Below are 15,278 nucleotides of genomic sequence, written 5' to 3'. Positions count from 1 at the left end.
GATTTGCCCATGGTGTATGGAACCATTAATATTACTGTCAATTCCTTTTGCACTTACATTAACCCTGAAAAGCCTGTAGATAATTTTGCATCAGACAAAACATGGTATCCATCAGATCCAAGAACAACATGGGTTGGTCTGCGATGCTTAGGATACTTGGTTCTCTTCTTTCTTTTCAGGTATATAGATCCCCATCAACAACATCTTGCCACTAATCTCTCAGCTACTTGTCCTATTCTTCTGCCCCTTCTCAAAAGCAACCCAGCTATCCACGTCCTACCTTTTTGCTCCTTCTCAAAATTAAATGAAACTGTTGTGTGTGCCCCATACTGGCTCAAAGTCCTGTAGATACCAATTAAATCATTACTGACCAGCACCAAGTGCAGTCCAAACTCCCCAGTCAATGTGTCCTATTAGAAGAAAATGTGCAAGACACCTTAGGATACGTTTGTCTCCACACAGTATCTTACAAGCTTGGACACTGTCTTTTATGCCTTTTCTGGATTATCTAAATCTACCATGGTTTTGCCTGTTATTCAGTTTGTATGCATTCTGAGTGCATTCATTCAAGCTTGTTTTTTTCCTGTTCAGTTCTTTTCATTGATATACATCATCTTTGCTCCTGCTCTACAATAAACCAGTAAACCAATAAATACAACAGTACAATAAACCAATAAATAAAACATCTAGAATCATTGTTTGCGTGCTGATTTAGAACTCACAAGTGCCCAGTACGGTAGTTTTCATAAATTGTCTTCCATTTCCAGTTGCTCCATTTATAGATCCTAATTAATCTGCTGTGGTAAAACTAAAAACCTTTTAGCAGTACATAAAAATATAGAAATATAGCTGTATTTGTATTTGAGTTTCTCGTTAAAAACAAATAAAAACAAACAAAACAAATAAACCGGAGACATGCTCCAAAGACCATAGCCACCCGTAACCCTATGTCCTTTGGGCGACACTTGACAGCAGCGTTTATAAATGAATCACAAAAGATCTAACAACACAAGCGTTCATGCACGGGAAAATGCTGCAACAAAATAAATAAGCAGTGTGAATATCAACGTGTTTAATTGGACAACTTCCCCAGTACTGATGAAACGTCATAGGTCAAAGAACGTACGGGTCGCTGGACATTGGAAATGTAGCGAATTCACTTCCTCGATGTAGTAGGATCAAGTAGGATAAAGCTCATTAATATTCTTTGAGTTTGTCTAAAAGAACTAGCACATTTTCAACTAAAAATAACGGCATTTTGGATGCAGTCGTAGCTGTTTTTTACTGTTCCACTTTTAACATGGCCGAAGCCGATGTTGATTCGTCAAAACGTGAAATGACAGATGATGCGGTTGCGGCGAGTCCTTACCCTCCTGTTTCGGACCTCAGAAGCGTTCTGGTAACAAGTGTTTTGAATTTAGAGAAGCTTGACACCGACCTTTACAGGTAGGCCTACACGTTAGTATTCTTACTTCTAGCAACTTGATAAAATACTGTAAAAGCTGTCAGTGTGTTGCTATAGCATACCACAATGCTAATCGTATACCTTAATCTATGATGTCAGACACATTTGTGTTTTTAAAGAGGAAAACATCACTGGATTCCACGGACTCGCCGCCTTTTTGGTGGCCAAATTGTGGGACAGGCTTTAGTAGCCGCTGCCAAGTCCGTTGGTGATGATGTCTACGCTCATTCGCTGCATTGTTACTTTGTAAAAGCAGGTGAGCAAGAAGTCAGTCAGCACACACTCGAAATGCACTTTGTCAAAAACACCCCACCTACACTTTCTGGTCACTTAATTAGGTAAACCTGTGTGCGTTTTATAGGTGTACAATTATAGACTATAACCAATTTATAGGGGGGGTTGTTAAATCATTCACAGCAACATGATAGTGGTATGGTTGTGAGTATTGAGCTGGTACAAGTCTATCCAGGACAGCAGTATTCATACACTTAATACATTTTGGTCAGCCACCAAATAATAATCAAATAATAATAATGTGGTCAGAAACTGATCACTGATGAATTAGTCGATGATTAACTCAAATTGTTGAGTGTAACAGATGAGCTATGGTGTCTAACTACAAGGTGTTTTAATACATAAATGTTTCTTAATAAATTGATTGTGTGTGTGTGTGTGTGTGTGTGTGTAAAATACACCTGATGTTGTGTTGCAGGAGATCCTAAAGTTCCAGTGCTTTACCAGGTTGAACGAACACGAAATGGCCATAGTTTCTCCATTAGGTCAGTGAAGGCCATCCAGCATGGTCAACCTATCCTAATATGCCAAGCATCCTTTCACATGCAGCAGCCCAGTCCACTGGAGCACCAGTTCACCATGCCCAGTGTTCCTTCACCTGCTGCTCTGCTCACAGTGGAGGAACTGATCCAGCAATACCTTAGGTATCACTAACAGATATTGGTACATTATGCAAGTCACCTGGAAACTGACATGCTTTTAATTATATCTTGCATCTGCCTGGGTTTACAGTGACCCAAATGTGGCTGATGTTACCAAGCAGGGTTTGAACAAGATATTGGCAGATGAGGTTCCTATCGAGATCAAACCGGTGAATCCACCTGATGTTTATAGGCATCTTGCCATGGAACCCAAAAAGCTGTTCTGGGTCCGAGCAAAGGGACATATAGGTAAATGTCTGCACTTCCTGAACATTTAATTAGAAAGAGGGCACCTTTCACTATAGTTTGCAGTAAAGATTGTATACTATACTGATGTTTGTCACATTTGTTCTCTGTTTGCCTAGATGTTCATTTACTTAATACAAGAAAATGAGCAATGTTTTTTTTTTAATTCTTGTTGACTATTATAGCGTGATTGCTTTTTTTCAGGAGAGGATGACATGAAACTGCACTGTTGTGTTGCTGCCTATGTGTCAGACTACTCTTTCCTTGGCACTACACTGCAGCCTTTCCCCAAGCACAGGGTCCAGTTCGCAGCCTCCCTGGATCATGCCATGTGGTTCCACAATACATTCAGAGCAGACCAGTGGATGCTGTATGAATGTGAAAGTCCTTGGGCCGGTCAGTAACACAGTGTACCGTTGTGTATGTGTGTGTGTGTGTGTGTGTGTGTGTGTGTGTGTGTGTGTGTGTGTCTATTAAAGTGTTTGTTTTATATCCTTTGTTTCAGGCGGTAGCAGAGGACTGGTACAAGGCCGCTTGTGGAGAGAAGATGGTGTTCTTGCAGCTTCTTGTGTGCAAGAGGGACTGTTAAGAGTGAGAGATGTGACTCAGAGTAAATTGTAGATGACTTTGGAAAACTTGAATTTTAGGTGTTGTTGCCATTCCTCCATATACTTTGTATGCAGTGGAATGAGGTGTCCTTTCGTTTGGTCCATGGTCCTACATACAACAGTACGGTATACTGGACTACATAAGTGTGAAAATCTGCATAAGACCATCCTATGAAAGATTTAAGTATCTCTGTAATTTCCCCCATAAAACATGTTATTTTAACTGATCATGCAATTGTAATTAATGGCTCGTAACAGAGAATTACCGGTACATGGTCACAGTGCCCTCTACATAACTACATAACGCGAGCATGTTGGAGTACATTGGCACATGGAAAATCTGAATGTTGCTGTTTACAATTCCTTGCAATTGACTAACATGACTGCAGAAACCAAAATATTATAATTGTATTATTACTGTGCAACCTTACATATTTTGATACCTTACACTGACTTAGTGTACATTTGTCCGTTTTTTAAGCTTACCATTTCCTTCCATATGCAAATTCCTTAATCGTGCAAAAGAGAAATATACATTTTCTTCATTTTTGTTTTTGCTCAGATGTAAAATGATGATGCATCTTTTACCAAGGCTTGAATGGCTTCATTCAAAAGGAGTCTAGAGTGTCAATAGAAGCTACTTTTGCTTAAACGTGTCTACAATGGTTCAAATACCGGATGTGAGGTCGCAGTGTTGGTGACGCAACCCTTCTCATAAGTCAAACATTTCTCGCGGAGGTAGCAGCTAGTGTTCCACGGAGGCTTGAAATAGGTTTCGTCTTTTTTATTGGTTTAAGAGTCAGGTAAACTAGATAAAACATGCCACGTGTATACGTAGGCAGACTCAGCTACCACGTTCGCGAGAAGGATATTCAACGATTCTTCAGTGGTTACGGGAAGCTTTTGGAGATTGATTTAAAAAACGGGTAAGCCTTAGAAACGTCATCTAGCTAGTTGTTTAGCCATCACGCTCGATAGACGGAGCCTTCGAATTAACAACCGATCCCTACGCAGTAAATAAGTTAGTACAATCGAAAACGTGTATATATATCTTGGGACACATAGCTAGGTTACAACGGAAACGAGTAGCTTGTAACTAGGTTGTTCACATTTCGGTTAATTTATGAACTGTGGAATTCTGCCGCGTGGTCAAAATGGCGGCTATGAGGAAACAATACGTTCGCTGTTCAGGCATTGGCTCGATAAGATAGCTTCTTCGAGAATCTGCAGCTATCACACATTGTATATTTACATTAATTGATTTCCTAAACGTGCAGCTGCCAAAAAAAAAAAAAAATGTAGTTTGCCTATGAGACCGATTATGTTAGCTAGACGGTCGGTTTCGAGGCTTCGGCGCGCGCACTCAACTGGCTAGCCAGCCTTCAGACTAATCTAGCTAATGTTGCTAACTGCTAACTACACGACTTGCCAGCTAACGTTACAACGCTAGGGTAACGGAGATTTTTTTTTGTTGTTGCTACGTTCTTATGGTTTTTGAATGCAACCTTGACTACCACAATATCACCTTTTTTTTTTTAAGGTACGGATTTGTGGAGTTCGAAGATACGCGCGATGCAGACGACGCCGTGTACGAGTTGAATGGCAAAGAGCTGTGCGGCGAGCGCGTCCTTGTCGAGCATGCCAGAGGGCCACGGCGGGACCGCGATGGATACGGTGGGGGTTCTGGGGGTTGGGGGCGCAGTAAGTCAAGTCTACTAAGATATCGAGACGTAGGTTAAAACGTTTTTCCAGGTTCACAGAAGAGACGACACTCGATAACTCGTTCCTTTCGTCTTGTTTGCTGCCCAACCGTTCTGGATTTTGGGAAGTAACTGCCGGATACAGACGGCCTCACAATTTTATGCTGGGCTACGTGCACCTTTTCTACAAATAAGGCCAGTTGCCTCAAGGCACAGCAGTGGGATAGTTATCTTTGTAATGATTGACCATTCAACCTAATTGTGTGATTCCTGTTAAACTGTAGCTGGGATTATCCCGAAGAGGACATGTCAACACTGTTACTGTGCCAGAGGGCATGTGTAAATGGTTAGTTTACAATTTAGAGAATTTGGGAACATGACATCGTTTACATGACAGGTGAAGGCTATACCTCAGTTACTGCTATATAACACTTTTTTTGGGTAAACTTCTAGTTGGAAGAGCCTCACTGGCATGTAAACAAAGGATATGACGTGTGATCATGCTATGTGTCTACATTTTAAATCAACATTAACAAAAGTCCTTGATGTTTCAATTTGAAAGAGACCAGTGCGGGCTGAGTCCGAGTCCATTGAGGCTAAGATGACTGCCTGTCCCGTTTGGCCTTGGCTTTCACCTTACAATGTGTGTGTGACCTTTGCCCTTTGACCCTTGGCTGACCTAACCGGAAGCCATGATGACAGCAGCCTTTTGCCAATAGACCAGGGTGATGGTGAGGAAACCCATTGGTTTTTATGTTGAACGAAATATCGGGGAGATTATTGTGGAAAAACATGTAGCAGTCATCTAGTTTTAAAGAATGAGCAATGGGCTTCCGTTGCTTTGTCATGTGCTGTCACTAGAAAGGTAATGCTTGTCAGCATCTATTGTGAGTAGTCCTGGTTGTTTATTTAGGTTTTTTTTTTCCCCCTAACTACTTGGAAAGGGTTTTAATGGCTACTTATGTGGCGGTCATTTTTATCAAACCAAAGTTTAAAAAAATAATTAGTGATGGAAGGAAGCCCAGGAGGGGACCTGTGATTTGATTGTAATTAATTGCTTAACAGTTTGGGTAAAGCGTGCACACTAGTTAAAGCATGACTAACAGGTAAAATTGACGTTATTGACAAGTGCTCTTCTGTTGGCCATGCGTTACGAAATTATGCACACAACTTTAGGTAGAGTGTGCATCTAATTGAAATAACTTGTGCCCATGTTTTATCCATGCTGTCTAAAGTCTTGTCCTGCTTTTATATATGCAGGTCTCGTAGGTCACCTTGTGGGCTACATATTGGAGCAACAGAATTATGTTCAGGCTGTTGCTGGTTTTAGACCGTTGAATGAAAAACCAGTAACGTAAACTGAGTACATTCAACAACCTCGGCCAAGGTTTTTTCTTTTGTTCCACTTTTTTTAAATGCTCTTTTAAAATATTGCAATCCCTCCAGTATCTGGCGCTTAGACTGCAACAAGGAGTGTTTCTGATGTCTCAATGGAGCAAACAGCAAAAAGATTTTTTTTTTTTTTTTTTCTTTCTATATATATATATATATATATATATATTGACTTTTCAATTAGTATAACGTGGTTACCCACAGTCCACTGGGTAGCCTTAGCCTTCATGTCCCCCTCTGACTGTACCCTTCTCCGGTTTTGTCTAAAGGCAGTAGTGGTTACAGCAGCAGGAGCCGCTCCGGCAGGGACAAGTACGGACCACCTGTGCGCACAGAGTACCGGCTGATAGTGGAGAACCTTTCTAGCCGTTGCAGCTGGCAGGACCTCAAGGTGAGTGCTGCTCAAAGTTCCCATGTGCAGGCTAGCAGTTCATATATTTAAATCCCAACTTGCAGGCTAGTGTTTCACTTCTGCGGGCGGTGGTTTCAGGACTTCATGCGGCAGGCTGGTGAGGTGACTTACGCAGATGCCCACAAGGAACGGACAAATGAGGGAGTGATTGAGTTCCGCACCTACTCAGACATGAGGAGAGCGTTGGACAAGCTGGATGGCACAGACATCAATGGGAGGAAAATCCGTCTGGTGGAGGATAAGCCCCGGCGCCGGCGCTCCTACTCTGGCAGTAGATCCAGGTGTGCTCACAAACGCAAGCTCCTATGAAGCATTTTTGGTTTTAACTGGGTACTTTGTATGGAGTTCCTCAATCTCTGCATGGCAGAAATTTATTTATTTATTTATTTATTTATTTATTTATATTAATGGCACATTAGCAAGAGGGTGTAAGGGTATTGGGTGATTGTAAATTCTGCTTTGATGCTGGTTCGCAGGTCCCGTAGCAGACGCCGCTCTCGAAGCAGAAGCCGCAGGAGCAGGAGTTCACAAAGTCGCTCAAGGTCTCGCTCTCGGTAAGATTGCGGACACTGACCCAAACCAAACGTATGTGTGTGTGAGAGAGAGAGAGACTTTAACAACGTTGTTTCTTATCAGCTCTAGATCCCGCAGCAAACGCCGGTCCCGTTCCAGGTCCAGGAGAAAGTCCCACTCCAAATCTCCAGCCAAATCTCGCTCCAGGAAGTCCCATTCTCGGTCCCGTTCTTGTACTCGAAAGTCTCGCAGTCGCTCTGTAAGTCGCAAGTCCCGCTCCCGCTCAAATGCCCGCAAGTCCCGCTCCAAGTCTCGTTCCAAGCCCAAATCTGACCGTGGCTCACGGAGTCGGTCTAAGGAGAAGTCTATAAGTAAGAAGTCCCGCAGCCGCTCTGCCTCGCCCATGGAGAATGGAAATGATGAGCGCTCCAAGTCTGCGTCCCGCTCCCCTTCCCCCCAGGAGGCGCGCCATGCCTCCAAATCACCTGCCAAGCGCTCGGCATCTCGCTCTCCTTCCCGCTCCAAGTCCCGCTCGCGTTCTAGGTCTGCCTCGCAGGACTGAGGTCCTCTCTGATCTGCTGTTAGCTGAGCATGTGATTCTCAAGGTGTTTCAGAGTGCATAAGATCACATGTGTTTTCATTGTTGCATGAGGGAGGGAAAAACATTGTAAATAACAGACATACCAGATAATCTGTAAAGTCTTTACTAGACCTTTTCCTACTCCATGCCGTCTTCAGTTATGTTTTGAGTAATTTTTCTAAGTTGTATTGGCTTGTTCTTCAGGTTTTCCTTCAGCTGTTTGACTTGAATGACTGACTTTGCTAAGTAAAATTAAAAGGCTTGAATTGCATTTGTGTGTAAGCAGTTGATGACGCTAGAATAAGCTGATCTTTGGCTGTTTATAATCAAGTCAATAACCATTTATTAATAAGATGAAAGAACGTTGTCTTAGGTTGAGTGAAATGTAATTGGTTACTGTACAGTAATTTGTTGGTGTGTTTTTTTTTTTTTGATTCAAATTGGACCCTTGGACCTTTTTCGTGTTCAAGTCCTGTTTCATTTTTTAAAAACTAATGTCTGAGTAAACAAGTTTTAGTTAAATAAACTTGGTTTAATTTTCTATTATTTTCAGAATAGTTTGTGGTGTAGAGTGCCTTTTGGGTTTCTATTTGCATATGTCTTTACACTTTTTCCAGGTGGTGAAATGCCCACACTCCAGTTTAAGATGGGGCTAGGGGTGGTGGTGTGTTTCATGATCCCACCCCATATATTTTAAATGCTACAAGTTTCTTTTAATGAATGCAGAGGATCATAAGTTCTCTCAGGACAAATTGAATGCACTTCTGGTTTATTGACGAGCAGGGGTGGGGTTTAGAATCAGGTCAATTCTGATCAACAAACATGAAGTGGGTCTTGTAAACGTGCCCTGTAAGGCTGTGGCCAAAACCTCAGTTGTTCCACCTTCAATATGTAGACTTCAAGGGCTTGCTGTTGCAAAAAGATGTTGGATAAAGGTAGATAAAATCCCTTGGTTTCAACTGGAAATCTTACATTAGAATGCCTTACTATATTATTTTCAAACTAATGCATTATTTTTTTGCCACACACACAAGTTGCTTGTGCTGCACTAGCTAACTGCGGCATAGGTACTTGTCTGCATGCAGTCGGCTAGCTGTTTTCTACCAGCGTGTGAGACATTTATGGGACGTCTGTAAATTGTAACTACAGAAAATACCCTGGAAAACAATTTCCTCCTCTAAACTGCATTGGTCTGCATGCCCATTACATTCAGTGCCACAAGCAAATTCTCAGCCTGTGGGAAACACTTAGTTGGTTGCCCAGTAATATTAGCACAGTGGCCATGTCCCCTCCCACAACACATTATACACCAAACTATTCAAACAGGCTATGGAGGAATAGTTTTAAATACAATGTTATGTTTAACGGTATTTAAAGCATATACTGTAAAGAGTACAGACTGTTCTGCATAAGAGCCAGTTTCTGCAGTAAAGTGGAGTAGAGTAGGTAAATATCAGGAGTAGTAGTCTGTCCTGAACTGCCTATGAGGTGCATCTGACGACCTGGGAGAAGTTATTGTGTAACTACAGTGTGGCCGTGTGTACATTCTAATGGATCCTAATTGGACGGTGATGCTTGCGCTCAAATTATTAAAAATGGAGAGAGAGAGAGAGATAGAGAGATTGACTTGTTGCTATGGCCGAAGCGCCCCTGGTAACTGTTGTTTTCAGAAGTTACCCACAATGCATCATGGTAAGTCGCTGAAATGTTTTTGCTGTGCGTTTCTCATCTTACTAAATATAGGCTACTTTCACATTGTTTATCGAGCCATCTATGCAGAATTTCAATCCCATTTACACTAACAATTCGATTTTTTCTCGATGCTTATATATGTGGATGCCTCAGTTAACTGACTAACTAGCTAGCAAGCTAACGGTATATAGACTCTTTGGCTAACTAGCTAGCCAAAGTTAGCTAACCTAGCTAGCTAATTACCCTTTTGGTAGCTAGTTAGCTAACTAACGCTAGCTATTGTAGATTAGCTGCTTCTGATTTCAGTAGTTAACTGTACTTGATAAATAAACTACAGCAGTTATTTTCAGCAGGTAAAGAGAGGAAGTCTGGAAAATCGGTTAACCGTTACTTCGCCATTGCCAATATGGGTCTGTGACACCACTCGTTCTTCTGAGTAAAATGATGATTTCTGTACACTATGTAGCCGTTAGGTAGGTGAGAGCTCTCGAAGACCGAGGATGGATAAAATGGACAAGGAACAGCGGAATGTTGTGATTTTCAACTCTTCCAAAAGAGAACTTTTCACTGTCAACAGTGGTTACAAGTCTCTTCAGAAGAGACTAAGGACGCAATGGAAGATTCAAAGGTAACGCGTTTTATTGCGTCTCCGATTAATTTGCACATTGAGCGTGGTATGATATCGGCGACTGAATTTCATTGTTTATTGTCTCTTAGCATCAAAGATGAGCTCACGGCAGAAAAATTGCATGGTGTTAAGCTGTGGATCACCGCGGGTCCCCGTGAAAAGTTCACGGCTGCCGAGGTGAGGTGTTCATGACCTGGATTCTGCTATACCATACACAATTGTATGACGTATGAATATGTATGTGACAAATAAACCAAACTTGAACTTGAACAAATGCTTGTACACTGCTGTATGGTGCGCTGATCGGTAGTAATGATACAATAGGTGAGCGCTTAGGTTTCAAAGTAAAGTTTGCCACCATCTGTGATTTTTCCGGTGCATGAGGAAATGTTGATGATGTTTTTGTGTGTTGTTTAGTTGGAAGTCCTGAAGCACTATGTGGATGGTGGTGGAAATGTTCTTGTGATGCTTGGAGAAGGAGGAGAAGTCAAAAATGATACTAATATCAACTTCCTCCTGGAAGATTTTGGTATCATGGTGAACAGTGGTGAGCAAGAGGAAGTGTGAACACAAACATGATGGAGTATTTAATGCATCTGTTGTTGGGCAAACTTATGAAAAACACACTTTCCACCATTGTTTCACTTTTCAGATGCTGTAGTAAGAAATGTTTATTACAAATATTTCCATCCCAAAGAAGCACTTGTATCCAATGGTGTTCTCAACAGGTCTTTCATTTTAATCATAAGTGTTATGATTAAATCATTTAATCATTCTTTTATGACTTTACTATTATGATTTGGATTCCTGTCAGAAGTATTAAAATGATAGTTAGAAAGGAAGAAATTCTTTATGCTGATAAACTCATTGTATCTGCTAGGGAGATCAGCCGTGCTGCTGGTAAAGTGATAACTGGGGTCATTGATGATGACAGTACTGGGAACAATGCACAGTAAGTGTTTTCTGGACTGCTGTAGAACTGTGTTTACATCAGTTGCTTTCAGGACTGCTACGTGTGTTTACATTTACATTTACGACGCTCTTATTCAGAGTGACTTACAGAAGTGTTTTGTCATTTACTCATTGAATGCATCCTAGCCAGTACAATAGGTTAGAGTCCCAGATACCAATGAACTAGAATGCTGTTGAAATACAGGGATCAGTGCTGATGCCAAGAAGTGCAAAATACATATAAGGTCTATCTCAGACCACAATCAGTGCAAAAAACAATACCCTACAATAATTATTAGCGTTTCAGTTAGTCAACATAGGAGCAGATTCAGCAGTTATTTAAATATTCCACAGATAGATGGGTCTTCAGTCTGCGTTTAAAGACTGCAAGGGACTTTGATGTCTGGAGAGCCAGTGGAGGTTTGTTCCACCATCTGGGAGCCAGGACAGAGAATAGTCTTGATGCTTATCTTCCATGAGACTTGAAGCATGGTATTTCAAGCTGAACTGTACTTGAGGTTTGAAGTACTTGAGGCACGGATTGGGCTTTGACCCCTGACCTCATGCATGGAGGGGCTGGTCCATTTTTGGTTTTGTAAATCTGATGCGGGCAGCTACTGGAAGCCATTTAAGGGAGTGCAGCAGTGGAATAACGTGTGAACTTCAGAGGATTAAAGATTAGTTGTGTTGCTGCATTCTGCACAAGTTGTAGAGGTCTGATGGCTCTTAGAGGTAGGCCAGCAAGTAGTGAGTTGCAGTAGTCTAGCTTTGACGTTACAAGAGACCGCACAAGCACCTGGGTAGAAATCTGCAAGACCGGGTTAGATTTGAAATGAGTTGAGAACGACAACTGTTTGTCCAAGGTTCTGCCCTGATTACGAGCAGTTTCAGATGGTGATACCAGGGAGTTCTCAAAGGAAACTGTGAGGTCCTGGTAAGGGCTGGAAGTTCCTGGGATGTACAGAAGTTTTTCTGGGGTTGAGCTTCAAGTGGTGGGCTGTTTACATTATGTGATTTCTAGACTGCTGCATATTAGTGTTTACATTAGGACCTTTCTGGACTGCTGCATGTATATGTTTACTTTTAGTGTAAGGGTCAGCTGTCAATATAGCAGGGAGAAGACCAAGTGTTTCAGATGTAATGTATCTCTACTTGATAATATACATTTTTAGAAAAGCATTCTTAGTGTATGCAAAATATTAAAATTATGTTCCTATGCCTTCACTATGAAAATACATTTGCTTAGGATGTGTAGATGTCACAAATGTCTGCAAGAATTTGTTTTATAACAGGAATGAAATATGACATCCAGTCAAACATGCACTTTCTGTTCATTCCTTGCGCATCTAACAGAGCTCTGACATTCGTGTACCCGTATGGGGCTACGCTGAGCGTGATGAAGCCCGCTGCAGCCGTTCTGTCCACCGGCTCTGTCTGCTTCCCGCTCAACCGGCCTATACTGGCCTTCCACCAGGCTGGGGTCGGTATTGGCTTAGCTCTTCTAGCTGGATCTGCCCACACCGTATGCTTATGCTTTTCTGTGTGTGAATGCAGGATGCAGGCAAGTTGGTGGTTCTGGGCTCATGTCACATGTTCAGCGACCAGTACCTGGACAAGGAGGAGAACAGTAAAATAATGGTGAGCTTTGGTTTCAGCAGTGGTTCCTTCCAATGCAGTCACTTGTGAAATCTGAGAGAATGTCTCACTTACTTCCGACATTTCTGTTTGTGTGGTGCAGGATGTGGTGTTTCAGTGGCTGATGACTGACAGCATTCAGCTTAATCAAATAGACGCTGAAGACCCAGAGGTAAGAGGCAGCTGCCACGTCCTTCCACCGACTGACCTTCATTAAAGTCACCACTTCACTGGGTTTAAGGACAGTGCTCCCTAGTAACTTAGCAACAACTTGGACTGCTCTGAGTGCTTTGGAAATCATTACCACACATTTAACAGAATTTCTGTCTTATTTACTTCCAGTAATATTTACAACTTGTAGTATTTATCACTATTTACATCTATCCATCACATCTCAGATGACCAGCATACTTTGGATCTAGCCAGTAACAGCGAAAAATCAGGTAGTGCCAATTGTAATTGGAATAAATGACCTAAAACCCCATTAATAAAGACATTAAAAAAGGTTTACAGAGACAAAATAATTATTGATCTTTGTGGAAGTGTTCCATAAATTATTTCCAGAACATAGGGACAATGACACAGTGAGAAAACATCTCACTTCAGTTAACCAACAAGTCTGATAGAGCCTTGGAATGATATTGTAATATCATTCTAGATCTATCTTTAGAAACAATGCAGCATAATGTAAAGTTACCCATGCACAGTGCCTCAAAGTGATTGTGGAAATCAATACCTAAAATGTCTATTTTCTCCCAGATCACAGACTACACCATGTTACCAGACACAGGATGCCTGTCTGAAAGACTCAGGGTGTGTCTACAGGAGGGGGAAGAGAACCCCAGGGACTTCACCTCTCTTTTCGACATGTCTCTGTTTAAGCTGTCTACAGATGCCCTACCCAGTGTTATTAGGTACCACAGCTGATACTTTTACCCATAGCTGAACAGTGCACTGTGCAGGATCAGGAGTGTGTGATTCTGAGCTCAAGGCTCTGTTGTTTTCAGGGCTTACAAGCAGCTGAATGTGAAGCACGAGCAACTGCAATTGATCACACCCCAGTTTGAAACACCGTTGCCACCTCTACAGCCTGCTGTGAGCAGCTCAGTCACGTAACGGCAGCATTGTCAAACACAAACAGAGACAGGTTCCCTGGAATTTGAATTTGTACAGGCCTTTGGTTATATAACTTTTTTCTTGGTGAAATTAAAATATGAAAGTAAAACAAAAAAAAGGTAGCATGTAACCAAACATACAAAAGGCAATGCAAGTGTGACATGGGTCTGTATGTGCAGGTCTTCCAGCCTCCCTTTAGGGGCCTGCCCCCTCCCATGCTTGACCTCTTTGACCTTGACGAGACCTTCTCATCTGAAAAAGTGCGACTCGCTCAACTCTCAAACAAATGTGAGTCTGCAGGCATGACATTCAGAATGGGAGTGACTTCTCTGCTGAGATAGTAGACCTGGGTATGATTAGGCTAATGACACCTCGTAGGCACAGACGATGACCTTGAGTTTTACGTGAGGAAGTGTGGAGACATCCTTGGGGTTACTGGGAAGTTGGACAAAGAAAAGAGAGATGCCAAGCACATCCTGGAACATGTCTTCTTTCAGGTGGTGGAGTTCAAAAAGCTAAATCAGGCAAGTCCAGCATATATAAAATGGTTCCATTTGCTCTGTGCCTATACACAAAGATCTCTTTAAAAATAAAGCCCTGTGTTAAAATTGATTCTCTTGTCTAGGAACATGATATCGACACAACTCACACCAGGTTTTCTCCAATCTGAGCTACAGGACACTGGAGGAATATAGGCAGAAGACTGTGTGCACCCAATTTATGGAATGTGTCCAACTACTCACAAAAGGTCATTAATGCCCATTTCATTAATTGTCAGACCTAGGAGAAGGAACACCACTTAGGTTGTAGCACATGAAGGCTTAATAAAACAAAACCACACATCCACCACCCTTGAACCAAATCCTGTCACCACACTCACCAAGTGATCTGGTTATAAATTATGTATATTTTTGATCTGTGTAATCTTTAAATGTTCAAGTGTGTAAAGTTCAGAGAGAAATGTTACAAGTGGCTCCACTACAGTTTGGTTTACAAAGGCTTAAATGCAATTTTGTAATAAACATTTTAACCATTCCTTTGAAATCAGCTCATTCAGTATACAAATAACACTATTTTCAAATACAATTTTTTTATTTTTATTTTTTGAAACAGCAAACACATTTAACTTGTTAGTAGTATAGGATGGGTCAACATGTGCTTCCTGCAACCAAAAACCCCAAACAATTAGAAAACATGAAAGAAAATGGAATGTTTACTATGGATCCAGTATTAGGCAGAATACAGGGTACGTGACAGGTGATACCCTTACCTAAAGTGAACTTTACTACACCAGTATGATGTTAGAGAGGCAGGTCTCTGGGCACACTCTTCTGCTGCTCATCTGCAAGCTCGAGAACAGCATGGCGACGGTTTGATTCCTGGAACGTGGCTTCCAGACATGACC

The 15,278-nt window shown here is 41.7% G+C and overlaps 3 protein-coding genes across 6 annotated transcripts; all 3 read left to right on the top strand.

Moving 5' to 3' along the window:
* Positions 1–1,111: 1,111 nt before the first annotated feature.
* acot8 (acyl-CoA thioesterase 8) lies at positions 1,112–3,482 on the top strand. The gene is made up of 6 exons (XM_027001877.3): positions 1,112–1,446; positions 1,585–1,721; positions 2,178–2,403; positions 2,492–2,649; positions 2,851–3,042; positions 3,152–3,482. Exons 1-6 carry the CDS (start codon positions 1,301–1,303, stop codon positions 3,265–3,267), a joined length of 975 nt encoding a protein of 324 aa, XP_026857678.2. The 5' UTR covers positions 1,112–1,300; the 3' UTR covers positions 3,268–3,482.
* Positions 3,483–3,963: 481 nt separating this feature from the next.
* On the top strand, positions 3,964–8,392 carry srsf6b (serine and arginine rich splicing factor 6b). Of its 2 annotated transcripts, none has more exons than XM_027001880.3 (6): positions 3,964–4,180; positions 4,795–4,928; positions 6,616–6,737; positions 6,837–7,039; positions 7,235–7,312; positions 7,395–8,392. In XM_027001880.3, exons 1-6 carry the CDS (start codon positions 4,074–4,076, stop codon positions 7,831–7,833), a joined length of 1,083 nt encoding a protein of 360 aa, XP_026857681.1. In that variant the 5' UTR covers positions 3,964–4,073; the 3' UTR covers positions 7,834–8,392. The 2 variants fall into 2 exon arrangements, with proteins under 2 accessions (XP_026857681.1, XP_026857680.1); XM_027001879.3 differs by having other exon boundaries at positions 4,795–4,955.
* Positions 8,393–9,414: 1,022 nt separating this feature from the next.
* On the top strand, positions 9,415–14,908 carry ift52 (intraflagellar transport 52 homolog (Chlamydomonas)). Of its 3 annotated transcripts, none has more exons than XM_027001918.3 (14): positions 9,415–9,543; positions 10,010–10,171; positions 10,261–10,348; positions 10,589–10,718; positions 10,824–10,899; positions 11,052–11,123; positions 12,476–12,602; positions 12,677–12,760; positions 12,861–12,929; positions 13,517–13,671; positions 13,765–13,852; positions 14,053–14,161; positions 14,252–14,397; positions 14,499–14,908. In XM_027001918.3, the coding sequence occupies exons 2-14, from the start codon at positions 10,044–10,046 to the stop codon at positions 14,541–14,543; spliced, it is 1,317 nt and encodes a 438-aa protein (XP_026857719.2). In that variant the 5' UTR covers positions 9,415–9,543; positions 10,010–10,043; the 3' UTR covers positions 14,544–14,908. The 3 variants fall into 3 exon arrangements, with proteins under 3 accessions (XP_026857719.2, XP_026857718.2, XP_081561344.1); XM_027001917.2 differs by lacking the exon at positions 9,415–9,543 and adding an exon at positions 9,574–9,896; XM_081705218.1 differs by lacking the exons at positions 9,415–9,543; positions 10,010–10,171; positions 10,261–10,348; ... (1 more) ...; positions 10,824–10,899; positions 12,476–12,602 and having other exon boundaries at positions 11,075–11,123.
* Positions 14,909–15,278: the final 370 nt, after the last annotated feature.

This window comes from Electrophorus electricus, chromosome 22 (genome assembly GCF_041902795.1).
Source record: "Electrophorus electricus isolate QZ-2024a chromosome 22, ASM4190279v1, whole genome shotgun sequence".
NCBI lineage: Eukaryota > Metazoa > Chordata > Actinopteri > Gymnotiformes > Gymnotidae > Electrophorus > Electrophorus electricus.
The sequence above is the reverse complement of the archived record's forward strand: the minus strand, read 5'-3'. Positions and strand labels throughout refer to the sequence as shown.